This window comes from Gadus morhua, chromosome 10 (assembly GCF_902167405.1).
Source record: "Gadus morhua chromosome 10, gadMor3.0, whole genome shotgun sequence".
Lineage (NCBI taxonomy): Eukaryota > Metazoa > Chordata > Actinopteri > Gadiformes > Gadidae > Gadus > Gadus morhua.
The window spans coordinates 17,089,456-17,112,359 of NC_044057.1; the positions used below are offsets into that span (position 1 = coordinate 17,089,456).

Sequence of the window (22,904 nt, forward strand, 5' to 3'; positions counted from 1 at the left end):
CCGGTAACCAGCACCTGGTCTGCTTGGCTCAGGTTGTCTCGACATGACTTCAATCAGGTTTGAATGGGATCACACTGGTTATCTGTAAAGCTATATACGTCATCTAAATGCCAAAACCCCAGGCTAATTACTTCCATATACAGATTAAGATACCACTCCATGTTGCACATGGCAACATAAAACATCCAAACTGTATTTGCCCTGTAATCATAAAATCATAAAGACCTCATCAGATCATAACATGAAGAGATAGTCAAAGATAGTCAATAACATTAGTAAAAAGGGGAACACGACGATTCTTAACTATGTTTTTAATCCAGGTCCACATTAAAATGAATCGGTACAGTACTCATGTGCTATGCTCACTCCGTTCCCTTACGTCCAATAGATTTCTAAATCACATTTAGCCAAGCATATCTTCAACAGTGCCATATTTTGGGGGATTTTATTACAAATACAAATTTGAATTGCATGGAAAAAAAAGGCGTGTCCTAAAGGAACATTGATCGTTTATCGGCTAGCAGAACCCCCTGGAATACGGTCATTCACCAGAGCGATTGGCAGAAGAGTGGCAGAAGTGAGGCAGCAAAGGGTCTAAGGCAAATAACAACAGGAAGCTCTTGCTGGGGCCTCTGAGGGGAGTCCAATGGCCTCAGTCCTCTCCTCCACAGAGCAACAGCAGGGTCTTACGGTAGTCGCCTGACGTATCCCCCTGGCAACAGGAAGAGGAAGAGGAGGAAATAACAAAAGAGACATTGAATCACAGGGACATTTTATGATTTATTTGGGGACATTTTTAGGGCCCTGTGAGGATGTTTTGGATTTGATACTCTTTAACATGGGTCAAATAGATGGGATGTATTGTCCTGGCCAACCATGAAATGGTAAATAAATGGAAAGATATACTATGAATTTACCTTCGGTATATATAATTATTCTTTGTAAATGTTTTTCAATTATTGTAAAACATTTTCTGGATTAGTTTGGCTGTACTATTCAAATATTATGAATAAGGCAATAGAGCAACAGAATATAGCGATATAATTATAACCATTTTTAAATTGGGAAAGGACTCCAATACAACATTACACTGACAAACATTCAGAAAAACACAGGGTTAGTGACAGACATAGTGACAGCTCTTTAATCCCTTCCATCCTTAAATCAACATAAAATTACTTTAACTAATAGTAAATTACTCATACTAAATTGGCTGGGATAAGGTCAATATATACAAATGTTTGCAGAGCAACTTATTTGCAATTTTTGTTTTCTACTGGAAGACATCGTCTATGATGCTAGCTATTTATTATTTATAATACATGACTTGCGGTTGATAAATTACACTAAATATATAATAGCACACCGTTTTCAGGGTGCTTTCAACTGCAAGTGAATACTGTGCTGCTATTGGGCACTTCCTGTCTAGATGGGAGGTAACCAATGACTACCGGATAGAGGAAGTCAAGCACAGAAGGGAAATTCCTAAACAGATGTTTACTGCCCGCACACTAACCGTGTGGTGAGCTGCGTGATATACATGCAGCGTCTATCGTTTACAACAGAAGTTCTCAAACATATTCATATTGTCGCAAAGCCAGCCATGATTAACCAAAAATCTAATAAACATTTGGTTATCGTCATAACAGGAACTCTGTCTATACCGCCACGGGTTCCTCATAATCTATGACGTAGGTCTCAGCAATTGTTAGGGATGATGAAAATGGCTCAGTTTTGAATACGTAAATAAATAATTATTTTACCGTTAAGCCCATAAAGGCCTATAATTATAATTAAAGGCCTTTTATAATAAAATGCATTGTCCTAAAATACCATCGGAAAAGGGCATTGATGACCTTCCAGACACCTATCTGGGCCTAATCTGTAACCATGACCCCTGGTAGGAAAACAACTGCTTAACAAATGAAAAACCAACATGCACAGAGCAAGAAGTTCCCATACCGAGATATCATTCATATGCAGACGGAAACACTGCAATCCACACAGAGAGGGTTAATGGACTAAATGTGGAACTTACAACCATGGTTTCTACCTGGATGAAATCATGCAGGGACTCATCCTGAGTTTCCTTGAACTCTTTGCGAATGTTAAAGAGGTCCACCTCACTACGAGACACCAGGATGCGGATCAGGGCTCGATCGTCTGTGCCAAGGCCCTGCGGATGAAACCCAAACGTGTCAACGATGCTGTATTACCAAGTCTCCGCCAGGCCTTTTGACTCATGTCGCACCTTTCAACACAAAAGGCTATTCAGAGAGCTCTAGGCTGGAATCACATTTCGTTAGCCTCATAGCATAATTGCCTCTAAGTCTTACTTTGCCAAATTGTGATGTCTAACCCAACTCTACTCTCCTAACGCTGCTGATTCACTGTGCCTCATTGGCTATATCCTAAGCCAATCATGGAGCTTGTTACACAAAATAATCACTATCTGCGTCATCACAGGTCATCTTTTTAATTTAGGAATAGGTATTAGGAAAATATGACTTGGGCAATTATGCTATGAGATTAACGATTTTAAAGACACTTAAGTCAGGTCATTCAATTCAAGGACATTCATTTAAAGTCAATGAAACATAGGCTAGTGCTAAGGAACCGATGGCAAGGATTTAGAAAAAATGTAATTAGATAAAGGGTTGTATGGATGTGCAACGCTGTGAAATTGTCTTTGTGTGTATTACTTTCTCTAGTGCACGGTGGTCAAAATCAGCCGTATAAAATAATTCACCTTCATGGCCTTGTACAAACGATCAGCAAAGTAGGACGGCTGGTTTTTGACACTACAGACTGCAGAGGAAACAGGTTGTGACAGGAAGAGCGGAGAGTTAGCGTTGTGTAGCTTTACACCACGCAATACAATATTAAGAGAATCATATACGGCCAGCCTTTCTTTAATTATTCCTTACCTATGGCATAAAAGGCATTCTTCACATCGCCAGACATTTCCTTCTTGATGATCTGTTCGATGTCCTTATTGGTGAATCGGACAAACTCTTGGAACACTGCACATAGTGAAGGCTCTTATCAAATTGCTTATTTGACTTGGCTTTTGTGACAGGTTAGGTTATTGTGTAATCTTTTTGAGAGTCTGTGACCCTTGGGGCGCTGGCTGACTGTTCTCCCTCTTTTACGTGTCCTTTTTATGGTACTTTATTTTCAAAGGAAAATAAAATAATTAAAAAGGATAACAAGGGAGAAGTGGAGAAGATGAGGACACTGATTCTGCAGCCACCTGCCGTCGGGAGAGGGCCTCAAGAGTCCCAGGTTAGTATATATACCGATATGATCTGTGTTTTTACGGGTGAGGTTTTAGGATGAGGAATAAGGACCAGGAGGGGGGTAGTGAGGTTGCTGCTACTCACCTCTCCTGAGATGAGGGAAACTCCTGGTGCACAGAATGGTCTGGAACTTCATTTCCATGTCATCAGACTCTGCGTTACACGCGTCTGCAAGTTCCTGTCGAGTTAAAGCATAGAGACGAATAGGAGTATTATTCTTCTACCTTTAAAAAAATATGGAGGTAACTGGTAAGATGCAGAGTATCTTATTGAGCCCATTGGGAAATATTTCCAAAACAGTACAACAGTACCACCGAAAAATATAAATGGATGAAATATATACATCTTGAGCACACTCTATCATAATTCATTTGACATGAACAGCTGTACTGAAAGGGCATTGAACCAATAGTCATCCAGCTGACCTGAGCATCTGCATCCGCTCTCTCTAAGTCCGCCTCGCCCTCCTCTCTCCCTCCCTGGACACAACAACATCATGTGGATCATTTCGAAGATTTTCAAAAGTAACATGCAATTAAAGAAATGAAATGAGAGCCGTTCTCGGACCAAAGACACGTTTCTTTACCTGCACCAAAGAAGTAAGGATGCGGCAGAAATGGCCACTGGTGTCCGACTGGATGTCTCCCTCCAAACTCTTCTTATAGGCTGCAATACACCACCCCCACGATCAGCTGTAGGGATTATGGGACGTAGGGATGACCTCATGTGTGTGTGTGTGTCTGTGAGGAAGCCCTGGGAGCTCACCACTACTGTAGGCAGCGTTCATGGCCTGGATCCCCTCGTTACTCCTGGTGACCAGGATCTCAATAAGAGCATGCTCGTCTGTTCCAACGCCCTGGGGAAAAGGATGAGGAGACATGTGTTGGTCAGCTTAGCTCAGGCGGTAGGGAGGTTGTCACCGAAAGGTTGCTAGTTCGATCCCCAGCTCCGCCTAGCTGAGTGTTGATGTGTCCCTGAGCAGGACCCTTAACCCTAACTGCTCCTGACGAGCTGGCTGTCGCCATGGTTGACTCTAACGTTGGTTTGTGAATTAACCGATGTAAGTCGCATTGGATGAATGCGTATATAAATATGATTGTAATTGTATATGATTTGGATATGTTTTGCATATGATCAAACTAATTTTATTATTTATTTATTTATGGATAGGCCTATGAACAGAAGTAATTGTATTATTTTGTAAATAATAAATGTTTCCAAAAATACATGCCAATTTTACATACTAAAAAAAGTATCAATGATCCCTCACACTAAAACAACGTACTAGCGTAAATCCATTATTCGAGTGCATTTAGAAATGTTAAATGATGAGGAAGCCTTACAAACTTAATTGAACAGCGTGGCTAAAAACTAAAGGGCAGATCTGTAAAACCCCCAAAGATCTCAAACACAGGCGCTCAAACCATACGCATCTAACCAGACTGCACACCGCATCTGACGGCCAGCCCTGTGGGTAGCTGACATGACATTTGACCCATTTCCACAAAACGGAACAACCCTATGAAATAAATGTCTACTGTTGCTGCTTCTGACATTTTGTTGCAGGTTTCAGTACCTCGATGGCCTTCCTCATCATTTTGGCGTCAAACTCTGCGGGCGTCAGCATGAGTCCGATGACCAGCCTCTCAAGGTTCTTGGACAGCTCAGACTTGAGGTCCTTCATCAAGTCCTATAGAGAGAGAAGGACTACAGTAACAACAGGATCGCACATAACAATGAACGATAACAACCTGATCCTATGAACCCTGGTCTTGACTGATCACACTTATTCCTCACCCTCCCCAGTAGAGATTTGAAGGTCTGTCGGATCTCTTGTCTTTGGGCATTGCTTCTACGTGCAATAATATCAATGATGATGTCTTCGTCCGTTCCTATTCACACAGAAGGTATCAAATTGATTAACACGTGTTGGAAAAAATAATATATAATATTATGCAAAGAGTTATGTTCTGCTGCTGTTGCATACCAAATCCTTTCATGGCTTTCCTCAGGGCCTGTGCATCAGCCGCGGGATCAAAATCTACTGCGGGCAAAAGGGTGGGCCTTAGCTTGAGGAGGAGAAGAAAAATGATCAGAATTCAAAATGGCAGAGACAGACAACATGTGCAGCCTTAAAGCAGAGCAAAGCTGATTTCCCATGACATCGCTAATCGTTAGTTACTTAATAGATAGTTAGAAGTGTAGAGAGAATTGCACATGCAAAGATCTGCAAAAAATACATGGGTGAGCTCGTGGCCTTAAAGCATTACCACAAGGAAAAAAATGAAAACCGTCATAAGTATTGGCGATGGTTTCATGTTTCGCAACAGCAGAAAAACCTCAAACATTTTTCGTCTTCTCGACTCTTGACAAATTGCTACTTGTGGGGTTTTCAAGGCCAGGACTCCGTCAGCACAACAATGAGCATCGGTGTTTATTAGAAAAAGGTTAGTAGAGAACGCTGTTTGTTAATCAAAATGCTGCGATCTCGTCCGAGTGACATTTGCTGCGTGGGTTTGTTACGAGAAGGTGGCGAGAGTCAAATATGCGGGTTTCGCTCTGTGAGGTGAACAGCGTTCGGAGGCCTTCAACACTGAGACAAAGATGTTTGTTGTGCTCTCACAACAATGCTGCTGCTACCAAACATTTTGGGCCACTGCACGCGTAGGTAGCCTGCGCTGCAGATCATTTTGGCAGGAACAGCAAAAAACAACATGCATGCCGTTGCCAAGCCAAGCTCAATGACACGTCTAAAAACGGAGGAAGACAGGGCACACCTTTACTTTGGTCATAGCACTTTGTTCCCACATCTTGTAAGCTATCTGAGCCGCTTCTGGGAAGAACTCTCCAGCTAAGCTGCAAAGACCAATGTGATAGCAAACGTCAAATTCCCACCCTCAACGAAGCCAGCACACTCAAAAGGAGTGAATGGAGTTAAACATCTTGTCACATTTAATTAGCATGGCATTAAATTGGTGCAACAAGCTAGCCTATGTTTTACAGTCCAGCTATAAAGTCCAGGAAGTATTCCTCCCACTTTTGGAAGAGAGGCTGTCTATATTAAAGTGAATTGTCTGACGCGCTACAATGAGTGATAAGTGGGGTTTTAGTGCCACTGTGTGGCCACTAGAGTCCATGATAATAACTTACTCATCATCTCCGCCACAAAGTTGGAGAAGCGTCCTTTTGTAGTCCCCTGAAGTGTCCTCCTGAGATGATAATACAAATCACATGACACATTCAGTACAATTCAATTGAAACATATTTCACATGCAAAAATGTAGTTTTGATCCGTCACTATTTTCCCAAACCTTAATCATGTTATAGAGAGACTTTTCGTATCGGAGACGGAAACATTCCCGGATGTCCAACATGTCTATTTCGGAGCGAGCGATCATGATGCGGATCAGGGTGTTGTCGGCTGTACCAAGACCCTGCAGGGAGACGAAACAGGGATGTGCTGCAACGTTTAATTATTAAATTCCCCCATTTGTGTGTATCAGATAACACATTTATATTCAGAGGGGTCCTGGAACAGAGAGAGAAAGTCCAGAACAACCCTTACATGCTTAAAAAAAAATATATATATATATATATATATTACATTTCTGAGTTGATACTTCATAGTCAACATTATATGTTTTGGCTTTAACCTCATTCCTGCATGTGACATATTCCAGCTGCCCTTGCTAAAATGTATTAAATAAAGGGGCAGCTGTGGCTCAGGTGGTAGAGCGGGCTGACTGGTTGTTAGTTCGGTCCCCGGCTCCCCCTGGCCCAGTGTTGAGGTGTCCCTGAGCAAGACACTCAACCCTAGCTGCTCCAGGCGAGCTGGCTGTTGCCTCGCACGGTTAACAACCATGTCGCTACGTGAATGTGTGTATGCATGGGTGAACGTTAGGCAATAATTGTAAAGCCCTTTGAGTGACAACTGGTTTTACAGGCGCTATATGAATGCAATCCATGTAGCAATGCAATAATAAATCCCAAACAACACCTCCATAAAAACACTCATAAACAACAAGGTTTAGTGTTGGTCGTGTTGCTGAAGCATTCACCGTCAATGAACCATGATGTTGCATTGTCTGCACTCTGGGTGTTTACCTTCATGGACTTGTAAAGACGCCTGGCAAAGAACATGGACACACTTCGGATGCAGTGGACTGTGGGAGACCAAGCACAGAAGGCCAGTGTGAATAAATAAAAGGAGATCCCTATCACATCAACTACTACTGCTACTCCTCCTCCTTCTCCTACTACTATCACTACTACTGCTCCTCCTCCTCCTCCTCCTCCTCCTCCTCCTACTACTATCACTACTACTGCTCCTACTACTTCTAATACGACTACTGCTACTCATCCTCCTGCTGCTACGATCACTACTACTGCTCCTATTAACACTACTGCACCTCCCACTACTAGTGATACCCCTTCTCCTCCAGCAACTATCAGTGCTGCTCCAGCTATTAATATTGCTACTTTCACTTCTGCACCCTACTACTACTTCCACTTCCACTACCCCTACCCCTACTACTGCTACTGCTACTAGTCCAACTACTCTAAATACCACTACTTGTTGGATGGGAAGGAAAACCTGAACCAGAGTGAACTCTCACCCACGGCCAGCATCACCCTCTCAAAGTCCCCAGACAGCTCACTCTTGATGCTGTCCTCTATGCTCTTCTCAGCAATCTTCTCGTACTGATCAAAAACTGTGGGGAGAACAATAAAGCACACAGACGCAGTACATAAAGATACGATCCGAAGAGCTTTTGCGCAATCTTCCATCAAAATGAAAAGAGCAACGTTGCAGAAAGTATTGATTACATCCATAAGTAGCAAGTGGCAGAGGAGTGGCTGGTATTATGTATTCTTTAAACAACAGCTGGGATTGTTCCGATGGCGACAAGTTGCGTAAACCAAGTCCCAGCCACATGACTGTTTCAAATTCCTCTGACATGTAACTGCTTAGGGACGCAAAGGGTCTACGGTCCATTGTCAGGAGGCCAGGAGGACCCTGTTGGTATCCCCCCCCCCCCCCTCCCCCCTCCGCTGCCCCACAGATGAGCTCACCCATTTTCAGATGGGTCACGCTGCGGCTTCCCAGAATCATGATGAATTTGGCCTCATCCGTCCCCCACTGCTCCTCGCCAGCGGCAAACAGATCCTAAACACACAAGGCACAGCAAACATGGACGGTGATTTTTGAGCATTTACAGTTGGACTTAAATGGTTTTACTCCAAAATAATGAAGATCAGTGCTTAATGAATGCTGTCAGGGCAGTATGTCCTTGTAAGTCATTTGTTCTTCATTTCCCACCAAAATGTGTGGCCACATTACCAGCGTAGCATATTTCTTTAATCAGATTTATTTTTGCGTGTGTGTTGGGAACCCCATGCACAATGATTGTCTAGTTGATTGCCACTATGTTTCCAATGTATTGGATGCATGTTCTGGATATTGAATGTTAGCAGTGTGGCCCATGTCTTCTGCACATATTGAAAGTATCTAAACAGGAGGTTCAGCCTTTTCAGATGTGTCCTCTTAACTCACCTGGGCGTCCTGCTCCACCAGGTCTGCATCCACCACCCCCGACTCATCCCTGGTGCCCTGTAATCACAGACCCTCCGTCAGCCCCGACACAGAGCCACAGCCATGGACCACCTAAAGCTCTAGACTCTAGAGCGCAGGGCTTATCAGAGGGGAGCAGACCTGAAGTAAAACCACCAGCATCTTCTTAAAGTGCCCCGAGGTTTCCCGAACAACGTCCTCTTCCATGTCACTGCCGTAAGCTGGAGGTGAGAAGGTAGCATCATTCAATTGTAAATCGTTTGCATTGATGCCACAAACAGCACACCTCGAACAAAGAAATAGGACATTGAAGGCAATTACAAAATACCCCAAAAAATTATCACATAAATAAATCAATCAATAAATTAAACTCCATAGTTAACACATTGAAATCATTTAATTATCATGCATTGTATGCATGTAACATGGATGTTATTCAATGTAGTGTGTTTTATGATGATGAAATATGATTGTGTTTTTTAAGTCCTGTCAAATAAGGGTGGTCTCACCTTCCTTGTACGCCTCGACCATGTCATGTATCTGCTGGTTGTTTCTCGAGGCCAGGACTTCAATCAGGCATCTCTCATTTGTTCCAGCGCCCTTCAATCGCAGAAGTCAATCACAAATTAAACTACAGATATCGAACGGACGGGCAATGGCATGCGGGACTATGAGAGCGTATTGAGTGAGCTTCTTACTTGCACAGCATCATGGATTTCTTTGGCATCATGTTGTGGAGGGGTTCTCATCAGACTCACGATGAGCCGCTCAAAATTGCCGGTCAGTTCGTACTTCAGATCACCTATTAGGTCCTGTGGAGATGAAGGTTTAATGGTGAGAGGCGTGGCCCTCAGCCCTACTGTGTGACTTTACACAGTTTTATTTTGCTTATGTGTTTACTTTGTGAAAATATAAGACTAGATATTTGACTATGAGAAAGAAAGATGGCGTCTTTTGACAGTTACGTACCTGTCCATAGCTGGATTTGTATGCTGCGAGGACCTCCTGCCTTTGGGCGTTGCTTCTAGAAGTGACCAGTTCCAGGATAGCTTCTTTATCGCTGCCTAAAGAGAGCACAGGGGCATATATTAGCAACAATTAGCTTCACATTAGACCTTACTATGTATTCCAATGTTAGCTACTGGTCTGAAGGTGCAGTTGGTGATCCTTTAGGAGACAAGAATGGAGAAGACGAAGGAAGACAGTTTGTTTTGACCCTTGTTAGACAAAGCATGAATCAAGGGGCGCCTCACCGAAGCCTTTCATGGCGTTGTACAGCGCTTCTGAATCTGCTGTCGCATCGAAGTCTGCAGCTTCGGTTATTGAGCCTCGGAACACCTGTAAGAGGACGTTAGTATTCATATGAAACCTCATCCTGACTGCTACTGGAATGAAAATATATGCATAGATATATAGTATAATATATATAATACAAGAGGGCATCAACTCAGTATTCCTATGAAGCCTCCTCCTAAAATGTTGGTATATTTTAGTGTCTCTCTGTGTTCACATTTCTTAGTCAAGGAACAGGCCAGTGCCTCTCACACTGATACGAGGTGTCATTAAAACATTCCGCCATTTGTTAAGTTTCAACAGGGACGAACCAACACCTGGGACATAGCCAGGGCCATATACCTTATCAAGAGAGAGTGCTTCTGTTCTGTTGTTATTCACGTTCTCTTTATTATAATACTCGCCCCAACCCTTTGGTTCGGCAAGAAGAGGGATCGACAGCCAAGGAGCACGTCTTGAAACTGCTCCTCACCCGCCTACACTATCGATATACATTTATATAAATGTACATCTATCAAATTAATAAGTATATTTTGTTAAATCCCAATGGTAAGCTTTGCCATCCACTTGTAGGTCCTCAGTTTGACCAATGGGTTTTTTGAAATCATGCATTACATATTATATATATTGTATACAATGATATGATGATAGAATTTGTCAAATTTCCCTAGCTTAGTGTTATTTAGATGAGGGGTATTCTGTGTGTTTAAAGAGGAGAGGTGAAAGGGGGTGAATGACATCATTAAAGCCCCCGCTGGTCTGAAGAGACGGAGGCCCAAGACCCAAGTCAGTGCTGCCCAACTGTAACTGGCACCTGTTTTACGAGTGCAATTCCAATATTGTGTGTGTGTGTGTGTGTGTGTGTGTGTGTGTGTGTGTGTGTGTGTGTGTGTGTGTGTGTGTGTGTGTGTGTGTGTGTGTGTGTGTGTGTGTGTGTGTGTGTGTGGGCGTGCGTGCATGCGTTGTCTGTGTGTGTGTGTTTATATGGGGTTTGTGTGTGTGTGTGTGTGTGTGTGTGTGTGTGTGTGTGTGTGTGTGTGTGTGTGTGTGTGTGTGTGTGTGTGTGCGTGGGCGTGCGTGCATGCGTTGTCTGTGTGTGTGTGTTTATGTGGGGTTTGTGTGTGTGTGTGTGTGTGTGTGTGTGTGTGTGTGTGTGTGTGTGTGTGTGTGTGTGTGCGTGTGTGTGTGCGTGGGCGTGCGTGCATGCGTTGCCTGTGTGTGTGTGTGTTTATGTGGGGTTTGTGTGTGTGTGTGTACTGCGTGGATGGACATTGGGGAGTCAGGTTACGGTAATGTCCCTTTGCTCTCTTTGTTGGAGGTTAATGACTCCGTCAAATGACCTGTAAAATAGGGCTAGCTCTCAAAACAAAAAAAAGACATCAGAATAGCGCTTTATCATCACTGCTCCACAACCCCTTTGACTTTGACACTAAGGAACTGTGAGAACACTCATTGTTGGGGGAAAGAGACAGGACCCAGCCTCCGTTAGACCCTCAACTGCAACAGCTGCTTAAGGATTTCTGCTGCATGGCGGCACGCTGCCAATATGTCCTCTCTATTCCCACTCGGCGCACGCCCATATCCTGGCCTTCCCCATTACCAGGGCAACCATCACTCTTCATGACAGCTGGGGAAGCTTTAACCTGGTGGCAACCGGGACAACAAATACAGGAGCCTAGCAACATGCATGAACCATACCATAAGTTGTACCGTAATTCCCGTCAGACATCTGTTTACAATCCAGTAATCATCGGGCTATCAACATTAGTTTCAACTTCTTCATTCACAGTTGGGGAGAGCTCTTCTTCTATTGAAATAAAACAAACTTTCCTGTTTATGGTCAAATAAGGAAGTGATATTATTATCAAGTATTAGTATACCTCCGAAGTTGCCTATATAAGGGGTTATTAAATGTGAAACGTCATGTACAGGCCGAATCACCAAACTAAATGGTTGAGCCCATACATAGTCTGATCTGACTCAAAACTATCTTCTAAAGACTGTCAGCTGTATAGCTTAGTCAGTGTCCATTAGCCCCAACTACAGCAATCCCAGGTAACCAAGACACCCTGAATGCTATATGAACTCAGACTAGTACAACCAAAAGGAAATGCATGTCAGGCTTTCCCAGGATACTCACTACCTCCACACTGAACAAAGAATGATGTTGTCTGTATGCTGTCATAGAGATGTTGCTCCTTTTTGGCAATGATCGCAAACACCTAATATTTTCAGAGAAAAAGTATGTCAACTTACCATCGCTATATTTGGTCGTCGGTACGAGCAGTTTAGTTTGAATAAACGTCACCGTCGAAACACCTAAAGGAACATGGATACGAGATAAGGATTCATGTAAAACAAAGTGTGAGCCTAAATTCTATGTCCTTGAAAGAGGGCCAGTACAGGACACTGCAGTGTACACTATTGATTATCCATATATGATACAACAGCAGTTTGATATTAGAGTCTCTGCTTATCATGTATTCTTAAATACCACTCCCCAGGTCAAACAAGGCATGGGCCTACTTTTACTTCTTAGACGTTTATCATTGGCCTTTACCCAACAGTAACCTAGGGAGAGATATGGAGACCAAAGCTATAACCCTTTGACCTCTCCTTGACCAAGCCGACATCTCAGAAAAGGCTTTTAGCTTTAGAATGCACCATTTCACAAAATTATTTTCCTTCTGTGGGCCTTCAATCTTGCTTTAGATATTGAGACAGTTGCAATGCACAATCACAAACATTTAACTTCCTATCCTATTCCTGTGTGATAAAAAGATATGTTTAAGGATCTGTCCTGTGCACAAGGGGTGTATGAATGGGGCCACACCCATTCAGCTGCCACTCTCAAGAGCTGCAAACTTTGGCCCGATTTTGCGATGCCTTTGTATTCTTGATACTTAAGATACTATTATATTTTGGAAAGTAATTTTATCTTAGTACGATAAAGCATAGGCTATAGTACATGGCTATAGCTAAGGCTAGAGTGAAATTTAAACGTAGGCTACTTTTGGAATCTCCAGATATCAACTGTTAATGCTACCGACTTCAGCATTAACCTTACTTACTAGTAAAAAAAAAAAAGATCCATGCGTAATATCTCTAAATATAGGCCAAATAACTATTTGTTTAAGTGTTGATTAGGACATTAGCTCAAAACATGTCGGCAACTGCTAATGGTACTGGCTTTAGTTTAAAAAATATACAATTAATTCACTGAACTCATTGACAAACAAGAACCACTGCAACGAGCAAGACATCTTACCTTGTTCATAAAAAACGCAAATTGTGCTGTCGTCTGCAGTAACGGTGCTGGTCTCCGTGTCCAGTCACCCACAGCAGTGTCTCTAGTCAGCCACAAGCTCCCCCTGCACAGCAGTCCTGCAGTCAGCTGTGACGCAACCAGCCCGCTGCGGACCTCTCACAGCAATCAATGCCTTCTGTCTTCCAAAACCAAGGATGAGGGCAAATAATTATTACTTTGACTTTTTTTTTTAATTATTGTCCAATAATCATCCCATCAGAGATTTAAAAAGGGAGCCTAGTGAATGTACGTTTTACGGATGTTATTGCTTTATGCATTTAGTTTCAGGGTTTTGATTCCGGGAGCAAACTTCTGATGAACTAATGACCACAATGTCAGTTTTTACGCGGCAACATGATGCAATTAGACACTGTTTGTCCCTCTTATTGATCGATTCTAAGCCGGATAATATCCTAACAGCCATTAATGGAATGTTTTTAATTCATATTTGACACAGTATAAAATAATATATAATTTGTATTATATATAATTTAAACAGAAATCTTATTTGTAATTTGACCTCATATACCTTTTATATTATATATACGCATGACATAACACGTGTCCTAGGTGGTATCTAACATGTTCACATGAAAGAGAGAGTGGAAGTGGTATACCAGGGGTGTAACATACTTGTGGGCCAGTCTATTTCTGTCCCGGCCTGGACGCGTGTTCCAGTAAGAGCGTGCGGAATTTAAGACCACCCTAAAAGCGTTGGGGGTTAGAGGGGAAAACCAACAGAGAGGTCTAAACGCAAGGAAATACCCCTGCTATGCGCTTATGCTATGGCATAGATAACTGTTCCCGTTAGGTGAATACTCAAGCTTGACGTCTTGAGAGATCACACCAGCCTTCTACACTTGGCAGAAGTATGGCTTGCATGTCGGCCAGCCCTCCAGCAGAAGCAAAGCACCACATATGGAGGTCGAGACTCTCACCTCCTCGACCCCAGCTTTCGCATCACAGCGACACGACGTTGTGCGTCGTTGCGACTCGGTGTGCTTTAGATTTTAGTAGGGGAGTGATGTTGTACTGTACTATGTTGACCTCTTGTGGTCGGAAATGGAAATGCAGTGCACCTCATATAAAAATCAGCCCCGAGGAGCAATTCCTGAAAGCTAGCTGGCAAAGCAGAGGACACAAATGCAGGACATATAATACAATACATGTTGGCCACAATGTGGCAAAGACAGAAATGTACGCATCAGTGACAATACATAATAGTGGCAATGACGGTGAGGTAAATATCAAATATCATTTTCTGGGTTAGGAGTTAGGGTTAGGAGTCTTGAGTCTTAAAACCTTAGAAAGAGTTTTGAGTCTGCCATCACATTTTATTGGGTTCACTTGCTCTTTGATTTAGTTTACTATGATATTTTATTTTCTAAGTAACCATAGAATATAAATATAATCTTGAAAATAATAATTTTAATAAGAATTACATTTATTTAAATGTAATTACAATTATTAATGTAACAATTACAGCCAAGAAAAACTTAAACAAACACTGTCAACAATATGCATTATAACACCCCCAGACTTAAGACATTAATGAATTACAAAAGCAAAATATGCAATCAGGGTCAAACAATCACTTGGACTACAAAAGCATTTTTTACATTGTAAACAAGATCGCCTATGCACTATTCTCACACCCTGTGCCCCGGGACGGCCATAATGACCACATTATGATCCCAACCAGACCAGGCCAAGAAAGGCGACTTTGTAACTAATTTGAGGGGGTGTGTCGCAGAGGCCAGCCTTGTATATATCACTGTAAAATTCATGTTTCTCCCCATCACAATATACAGAGCGGATATTTTTCAACTCTCACTTTCCTCTGACAACACTGCCTGGTAGGGTGATTCATATTTAAAATTGCAGTGTATGAAATTACTTTGGTTTGAAAATTTACCTCTGGTTTGACCCTATTCCTTGGGTATACTCTGGCTTATGGTTGTTGTTTGTTGCTGTTGTTTGTTTGCTGATTACGATTATTATTATTATTTAAATATTTATGAATAGTAGTATTTCTTTTTCATTCACCCTACCATGACAAGATTAATTACTCACCCTGCATATGACTTGAAAGCCGAAAGAAGAAACGTTTATATTCCACATTGCTGATGGCGACTCATGTAGCCACTAGTTAACTAAACTAAACCACCAATGATAAATTATACCACGGCTTGTTGCACTCCTCATCAAATACTCCAGCCATGGGGAAAGCATAGCGGTTGATGTCTGAGATGGATCCCTGTCATACTTCATTGTAGAACATCAGAAAGAGCCAACTCATTATATAGGCTCGCTAATATTCGACTAATAATAATTTAGTGTGTGTGTGTGTGTGTGCGTGTGTGTGTGTGTGTGTACGTGTGTGTGTGTGTGTGTGTGTGTACGTGTGTGCGTGTGTGTGTGTGTGTGTGTGTGTGTGTGTGTGTGTGTGTGTGTGTGTGTGTGTGTGCGTGCGTGCGTGTGTTGCTGGCAGGCGAGGGGGATGTGCACAGCCATGTTCCTTGCTGCAGCCTTATTACCTGAGCTTTATTGTGGCGCTTATCACCCTGTGCATGTATTATTCTCCACACAAAAGGTGATTAAACCCGCGGTGCACGTGCAGTGGATGCAGGTCTTCATGACTCACTCACTTTATACCCACGTGGGCTGTATCTCCGGAAGATCCACCAGAGAGATAAGTTAGCGTTAAAGACATAACTCTGGTCAAAGGTGCTCCGTCCGTATTCTCTAAGCAGGTAACCTCCGTACGGGCTGGGCCCCGCTGAGGGGAATGCCAGGAGGGATTAGGTCAGCTCAGATCACCTGATGGGAAGCTGAGAGGCAGGGGGGGGGCGACCTCACTAAAAGTATGCATGCATGTGATTGTGTGCATATGCACGCCATGAAGGCAGCTTTGTCCTCCTGGATTCATTAACTCGTAGGGGCCTTGTTGGGGGGCAGTACTCCGGAAAGGAAAGGAAGAGGGTCTGTGTACAGCTGCACAGGGAAGCCATAGCATAGCAGGTCTCCACAGCTGTAATTACTACTTTGAGCAACAGTTGTTTGGGGAGAATAGAAATAACACATCCTTATTACCGTGACTTCACATCATTCATATTAATAATTATGAAAAAAAGGCAGAGTTGTACATGTTTTTCCTTTAATTAATCTCTGGAAGCACAATCATAAAAAGATAACCAGAGCCTATGCCTACACCTTATTAAAGCAATTCGTCATGATGACAAATCTCGATTTTGTGGAACGTGAACATTGTGAATGTTCAGCAGGTCGAATGAATGGGGATTCATTTGACATGCTCATGCTCATCTTCAGAGATCAACCTCCTTAGAACCGAGAGCCACGGGCCTCGGCCCATGTGAGGTTGGCCCAAAATCTTCAATGAATGTGAGACTGATGCATTCTGAAAGCTGAAAAAAGGTGCTTTTTCACAGAGGCAATAATTACCCATGTTGGACTATGAGGGATGGGGCATGCACAGAGCAGGGCGTTTCTGCCAGATCATGGGCGTCCTCCAAAATGACACGCATCAGCACTACCGTATCAGAAGGGTGATAAATAGGGCTTGTATAAAAGAATAATGTGAATTAGCTGAATAACATATGCTATCAATTGTCTCTTCCGAGTGCACCTTCGTGGCAGCAGGTGAACCAGAAAGGGTAAGACAGTTTTATGTTCATATCGGAATTTTTGTGTCTCTCTCTAATCTTTGTTTCTGATTGTGTTTCAAACCCACGGTGGACTTAGCGTTGGGATCATGTAAAGCATCCAAGGTTATCCGTTTTTGTTAGAAGTATTAGACAAGCAGGACAAAACACTGATATAAGGGACCATAAAGACATCCTGTGGGTTTGTGTGTGGTCTAATCTTTGTTGTCGCTAATGTTATGTAAAACAAAACAAATCCTTTTGTAGATGTTGTTGTTATTGTTGTTCTTTTGGTTAGGTTATTCTCAAAGAATAGATGAAGAAGTTAAAAATGAATCCCTGTAAGGCTACCGATTGTATTTCCAATAAATTAAGAAAACTGATTTAAACAAACAAAATGAATAATTATGCTCGGGTCAGATCTGACAATTATTCACTCATCCTCCTCGAATCTTTGTCCTTCGCCTTCCCCCTCACTCACTCAGACCAACGCGGCCCTCCCACCTCAAGCTCAGTTTTCAACTGGACCATTAGCACGCAGGCTCCTGACACCTGGACCCCAGAGGAAGCATGTCGTGCAGTGGGATCAAGTCCTTCATAGTCAGCCTGTCCCGGCGGAAGCCCCTGGAGCCCGAGGGAGAGGAGTCCACGTTTGTCCGATGCCTGACCACGCTGGACCTGGTGGCCCTGGGGGTGGGCAGCACCCTGGGAGCCGGCGTCTACGTCCTCTCCGGTGAGGTGGCCAGAGCCACGGCCGGACCCAGCATCATCATCTCCTTCTTCATCGCCGCCGTGGCGTCCGTCTTCGCCGGGCTGTGCTACGCTGAGTTCGGATCCAGGGTTCCCAAAACAGGCTCAGCCTACCTGTACAGCTACGTCACCGTCGGGGAGCTCCTGGCCTTCATCACCGGATGGAATTTGCTGCTCTCCTACGTCATAGGCAAGAATGATCCCAAGGGTGTTTGGTCTCAAAGGGAGGGAACTATGGCAAAGCAGGATCAACTTGAGTATTGATTCTTTGTCTGCTATTGTTACTGTTGTTATCGGGTGATAATTATATTGTTTGCCTATAGTTTCAATGTTTACCTTGTGGGAGATGGTTTGTGCTTGTCTTCGTCTCTGAGAATAGAAAAGTAGTATGGTTTATACACTGAGATCTTCCAGCTACCACCATGGTCATCATATGGTATCAACTTCAGAGAGCAAACTCTTTCACTCTCTTAATGATCAACACCAGACTACTGCATCCTGTAACCTTTCACCTGCTGAAGATGCCGATGTCGGAAGAAAAAACGCTGTCAAGCGAAAAAAAAAGAGACCAAAAGTCCCGTGCCATCATTCTTGATATACTTTGCCAAGCTTCAAATGCGATCCGGTATTGCATTTGAAGCACGGTAAAATGCTTTCATATTATAAAAGCCATAAAGTCTTAATGGTCTCAGGGATGAATTACCAGCAATCTGTTTGGCTGTTTATGGCTGTACTCAGTATGGTGAGTCAGGCTGATGGCTTTATTGCATCCTTTTCTTCCTATCTCCCCAGGGACCTCAAGCGTTGCTCGGGCATGGAGTGGCACCTTTGATGAACTCGTAGGAGGCGTCATGGCAGACTTTTTTGGAAAACACACCTCCATGAACGCACCTGGCCTGGCCCCTTACCCAGACTTCTTTGCTGCTGGTCTTATTTTGCTATTGGCAGGTACTGACACATTGGCACATTCAAGCCTAATCTATTTATGTAAACCTTGTAACAGTCTCAAATGGGCTTAACGCGACGACATCCAATGACAGCCCTTTAACCTAGGCTTGAAGTGAAAAATCCCTAAACCCAAAGGGAAGAAATGTTGAGAAGGAACACAACAGAGGGATCCCTCCATCCAATATCGTGACAATTTACACAAGTTACATTAATTAAGACAGAGACCCTGATATATATGGCCCCTTCCCTTATGTTATCCCTGTGAAGGCCTTCTGGCGTTTGGGGTGAAGGAGTCAACAACGATTAACAAGGTCTTCACAGCCGTCAACATTGTGGTGCTGCTGTTCGTGGTGGTCGCCGGCTGCATTAAGGGAGATATCGCCAACTGGCACATCACCCTCGATACCCTGCTGAACAGATCGGACATATCCTCGTAATGCCTACGTTTTCAATAATAATATTAACAATAATCATGTTCATACAAGTCGGGAGGTCCTTCTGATCTCTGTATGTTTTCTGCTTTAAATGACCTGGCTATTGTAGATAACGTGGTATCTAACACTCTCTTCACTCTTTTACAGAAACCTTACCCCCACAGCCAACCTTACAACAAGTGATTTCGGAACTGGGGGTTTCTTCCCTTATGGTTTTGAAGGAACACTGGCCGGAGCTGCTACTTGTTTCTACGCTTTCGTTGGATTTGATTGTATCGCAACCACAAGTATGAGAATATCTTTGACTTTAGAGTAGCCAAGCAAATTATATTTACTTCATCCGTTGGGATGAATTTCATTATGCGTTTAGGTAGATATTGATGATGGTGCATCTAATGATATGTCCAATGACTATTTTGTAGTAAATTATTGACGTGTAGTAAATGATAGACTTTCCTTACCAGGGTAAAACAACATAACTGCCAGGGATATTTAGATAAAAGAACAACCGTTAACCGTTTGAACTTAGATTTAGATAGATATTAAAATTAAAGCAGCAGCAGTTTAGTGTCCTGCTTTTAGTAGAGTGTTGAAACCATCTCTGGGAAAAACTGCTACCTTGTTGTGGTCGTAGTGTCTTATTAACTAACGTGGATTCATCGTTTGTGAACTAGAAATCGTCTCACAACCCTCTCATGAAATTACATCTGTGTATCTTTGTTTCCTCTCAGGTGAGGAGGTGAAAAACCCTCAGAAGTCCATCCCCATCGGCATCGTGGCTTCACTGCTGATCTGCTTCCTGGCTTACTTTGCCGTGTCGGCTTCGCTCACGCTCATGATGCCCTACTACCTGCTCGATCTCCAAAGCCCGCTACCGGTGGCTTTTGAGTACATTGACTGGGCTCCTGCCAAATACGTAGTGGCGGTTGGTTCACTCTGTGCCCTGTCTACAAGGTGAGAAGACACCAGGAGAAAATGGCGGTTACACCTCTTTGTGCAGTAGGGCCGGGATCGTTTATTGGCCTGTGGCATGTGCCACCGCGACCACTGACATACCATGGCCTATGCTGTTCAAGAACGGTAACTGCCGTTCTGAAACGGTAACTGCCGTTCCAGAACGGCAGTTACCGTTTCAGAACGGCATGTGCCGTTCCAGAACGGCATGTGCCGTTCCAGATGCCGGGTTCATGTCATCATATATTTATTTGTTGCACGTGAAACACGGTTTCTTGCACTTGAAATGGACCCATGTTTAGAGTAATTATCATATGATTTTAAATTATTGATAACAGCTGAGGTCATGATTGTTATATTTTCATAAAAAGGTTTTAAGGACCGTTTTCGTCTTGTTATGTCGTTAAGCTACGAGAGCTAAACATGGTGGACATGCTTGTATTGAGATTCTTAACATAGTTTCTATGTCCCTTACCCCAATTAGGTAAGATGGCATTTTTTCTAACCAGGATTTCTGTCTTTGCCTCTCCCCAGTCTGCTGGGATCCATGTTCCCCATGCCCCGGGTGCTCTTCGCAATGGCCCGAGATGGCCTGCTCTTCAAATCCCTGAGCAAGGTCAGCAGCAGGGGGAGTCCCGTTGTGGCTACACTGTCTTCTGGAGTCGTGGCAGGTACCACCTTCAGTGCCCTCAAAGATTGCGGCTCGAACCTGAGTATCCGGTTCTTCTGTTGTAACTTTGATTTTGCTTTCGTCTTCCGTTCAGCCTTCATGGCGCTGCTGTTTGACCTGAAGGCCCTGGTGGATATGATGTCCATTGGAACCCTTTTTGCGTACACCCTCGTGGCTATATGCATTCTAATACTCAGGTATGCATGGCTCTGCTCCAACCGTCTCAGTATAGTAGGCTATAGTAGGCTTTTTGATACTGAGATACTGCTTCACTGCTTTTCAATACTGCTATTCAACACCCTTTCTTCTTGCCACTTCAAACGATGAAGATACCAGGAAGACGAGTCGGATGCCTCAGAAGAAATAATGGTCGAAACATCGACCAAATGTGGATGCATAAAGACTCCCTCCTATCCCAACTCCAAAACCTCAAACAGAGTTACCATGTTAACAGTGTTTTCCAGTAAGTCGTCCAGACTCACACTACCCATCTCTCTGGCTTCTTATCACCCAGGGTTGCATTCATGTTTTAATCCGTTGTGGATGCTCTCCCTCTCTCTCTCTCCAGTTGTGTGTGTGATTGGGCTCTGTGTGATCCTTGCCCAAGCCATGTACGCTCTGCAGGAGCAACATGCGTGGAGTCTGGTGTGTGTCTCCATACTGGTCGCTGCGCTGGTGGTCACAGTGGTGGTCATCTGGATACAACCACAGAACCCTAAGAGGGCCTCTTTCATGGTGAGGCAAAGTTACCAGCGTTGAGGCTGGAGGAAACTAGATCGAGGTAAAAGGTGAAATCAGGCTTAAAACTTGTTCCCCACTGCCACCCTTGTCGATTAGGTGCCGTTTATTCCGGTCCTGCCTGTTTTGAGTCTGTTCATCAACGTCTACCTGATGGTGCAGCTTGGACCAGACACCTGGCTCCGATATGGTGTCTGGATGTTAGTGGGTAAGACTCGTTTATCACACTATGTTCGGAGTGATAGCAGGAGGACACGATTGGGATGAGTGAATTCTGACTCAGTCTTTTCTCTTTGTCATGATCTCCCTCCCTCTCTCCCTTTTCCCCCTCTCTCTCTCTATCTCTCTCCGTCACTCTCACCAGGGTTCATCATCTATTTTGGCTATGGAGTCCGACACAGTGTTCAGAAGAGGCGTGAACAGTCCAACACAGAAAAAACATTCCCATCCGTAAGCAGAGAAATAGACAGAGAAGACAGAGAAGGCAGAGAAGATATGCCCCCGGAAACTAAGTTCTGAGCCAGGCTGTAGGGTATGATATTTGTTACCGCATGTGTCTACTGTTGAGACTGTTGTCAGTCAGTAGGATTATACTGTATTGTATGCCCACAGACTTAGGGTCCCATGCGTTTGAATGTGTGACTGTATTACATGGTAATATAGTTTGTGCCTGTACATACTGTACATATTTTAACGTGGCCTTCCTGTGGTATAAGCAATAGAAAGCCATCTGACTGGAACATTTGAACTGTGTAAAATAAGATTTAAAGTGAGGAAATTTCATGTGAAGTTGTGTACAGAGAATGGGATTTTTTTTAACGAGAAAACATAAAACTGTACAATATAAAATATTGCTTGAGTGTTTATAAAGGCCAATTTAAATAATAACAATAAATGTTTACATTCTACTTTTCAAGATGTAATTTAGAGCACAACTTCAGAAGATGTGTATTTGTTTATTTATGTTTGCAAAGATAGAAATACCCCTACTTTAAATATGGAGTAGCTTTTGAGGAATCAAAACATTATTTTAATTATTCCATATTAATGCATGCATATATTTCTGTAAATATGTACAAAAAAAAAAAATGTACATAATTCCTTAATCATGCATTGTACATCTTATACAAAATAAAAAAGAAGAAAATTCGGAAGGACATGTTCTAAAATGCATTTTCCTTCATTCCTTCATTCTCTGCTGGTTACGTCTTTGTAAGAGCTCTGTTCATAATCAATGGCAAAGACACGATACTGCTCAACTAGAACAATAGACCCAT

The 22,904-nt window shown here is 43.0% G+C and overlaps 2 protein-coding genes across 6 annotated transcripts; one reads left to right on the forward strand and one right to left on the reverse strand.

Annotated features, from left to right (window-relative positions):
* Nucleotides 1–294: 294 nt before the first annotated feature.
* On the reverse strand, nt 295–13,607 carry anxa6 (annexin A6). 3 transcript variants are annotated; one of them, XM_030368493.1, is made up of 25 exons: nt 13,433–13,607; nt 12,421–12,483; nt 10,125–10,209; nt 9,841–9,935; nt 9,570–9,683; nt 9,381–9,471; nt 9,013–9,092; nt 8,854–8,910; nt 8,373–8,466; nt 7,916–8,011; nt 7,404–7,462; nt 6,611–6,733; nt 6,450–6,508; nt 6,083–6,155; nt 5,287–5,368; nt 5,097–5,191; nt 4,876–4,989; nt 4,065–4,155; nt 3,886–3,965; nt 3,725–3,778; nt 3,384–3,477; nt 2,928–3,023; nt 2,750–2,808; nt 2,039–2,176; nt 295–712 (listed from the first exon to the last, which is right to left on the reverse strand). In XM_030368493.1, the coding sequence occupies exons 2-25, from the start codon at nt 12,421–12,423 to the stop codon at nt 653–655; spliced, it is 1,992 nt and encodes a 663-aa protein (XP_030224353.1). In that variant the 5' UTR covers nt 12,424–12,483; nt 13,433–13,607; the 3' UTR covers nt 295–652. The 3 variants fall into 3 exon arrangements, with proteins under 3 accessions (XP_030224353.1, XP_030224354.1, XP_030224352.1); XM_030368494.1 differs by having other exon boundaries at nt 2,054–2,176; nt 6,077–6,155; XM_030368492.1 differs by having other exon boundaries at nt 6,077–6,155.
* Nucleotides 13,608–15,254: 1,647 nt separating this feature from the next.
* LOC115552413 (cationic amino acid transporter 2) lies at nt 15,255–22,784 on the forward strand. Of its 3 annotated transcripts, XM_030368499.1 has the most exons (13): nt 15,255–15,327; nt 17,113–17,145; nt 17,619–18,073; nt 18,676–18,831; nt 19,099–19,264; nt 19,413–19,552; nt 19,997–20,219; nt 20,754–20,890; nt 20,984–21,086; nt 21,219–21,352; nt 21,458–21,624; nt 21,727–21,835; nt 21,992–22,312. In XM_030368499.1, the coding sequence occupies exons 3-13, from the start codon at nt 17,704–17,706 to the stop codon at nt 22,144–22,146; spliced, it is 1,860 nt and encodes a 619-aa protein (XP_030224359.1). In that variant the 5' UTR covers nt 15,255–15,327; nt 17,113–17,145; nt 17,619–17,703; the 3' UTR covers nt 22,147–22,312. The 3 variants fall into 3 exon arrangements, with proteins under 3 accessions (XP_030224359.1, XP_030224360.1, XP_030224358.1); XM_030368500.1 differs by lacking the exon at nt 17,113–17,145 and having other exon boundaries at nt 15,288–15,327; XM_030368498.1 differs by lacking the exon at nt 15,255–15,327 and having other exon boundaries at nt 15,947–17,145; nt 21,992–22,784.
* The last annotated feature ends 120 nt before the right edge of the window (nt 22,785–22,904 follow it).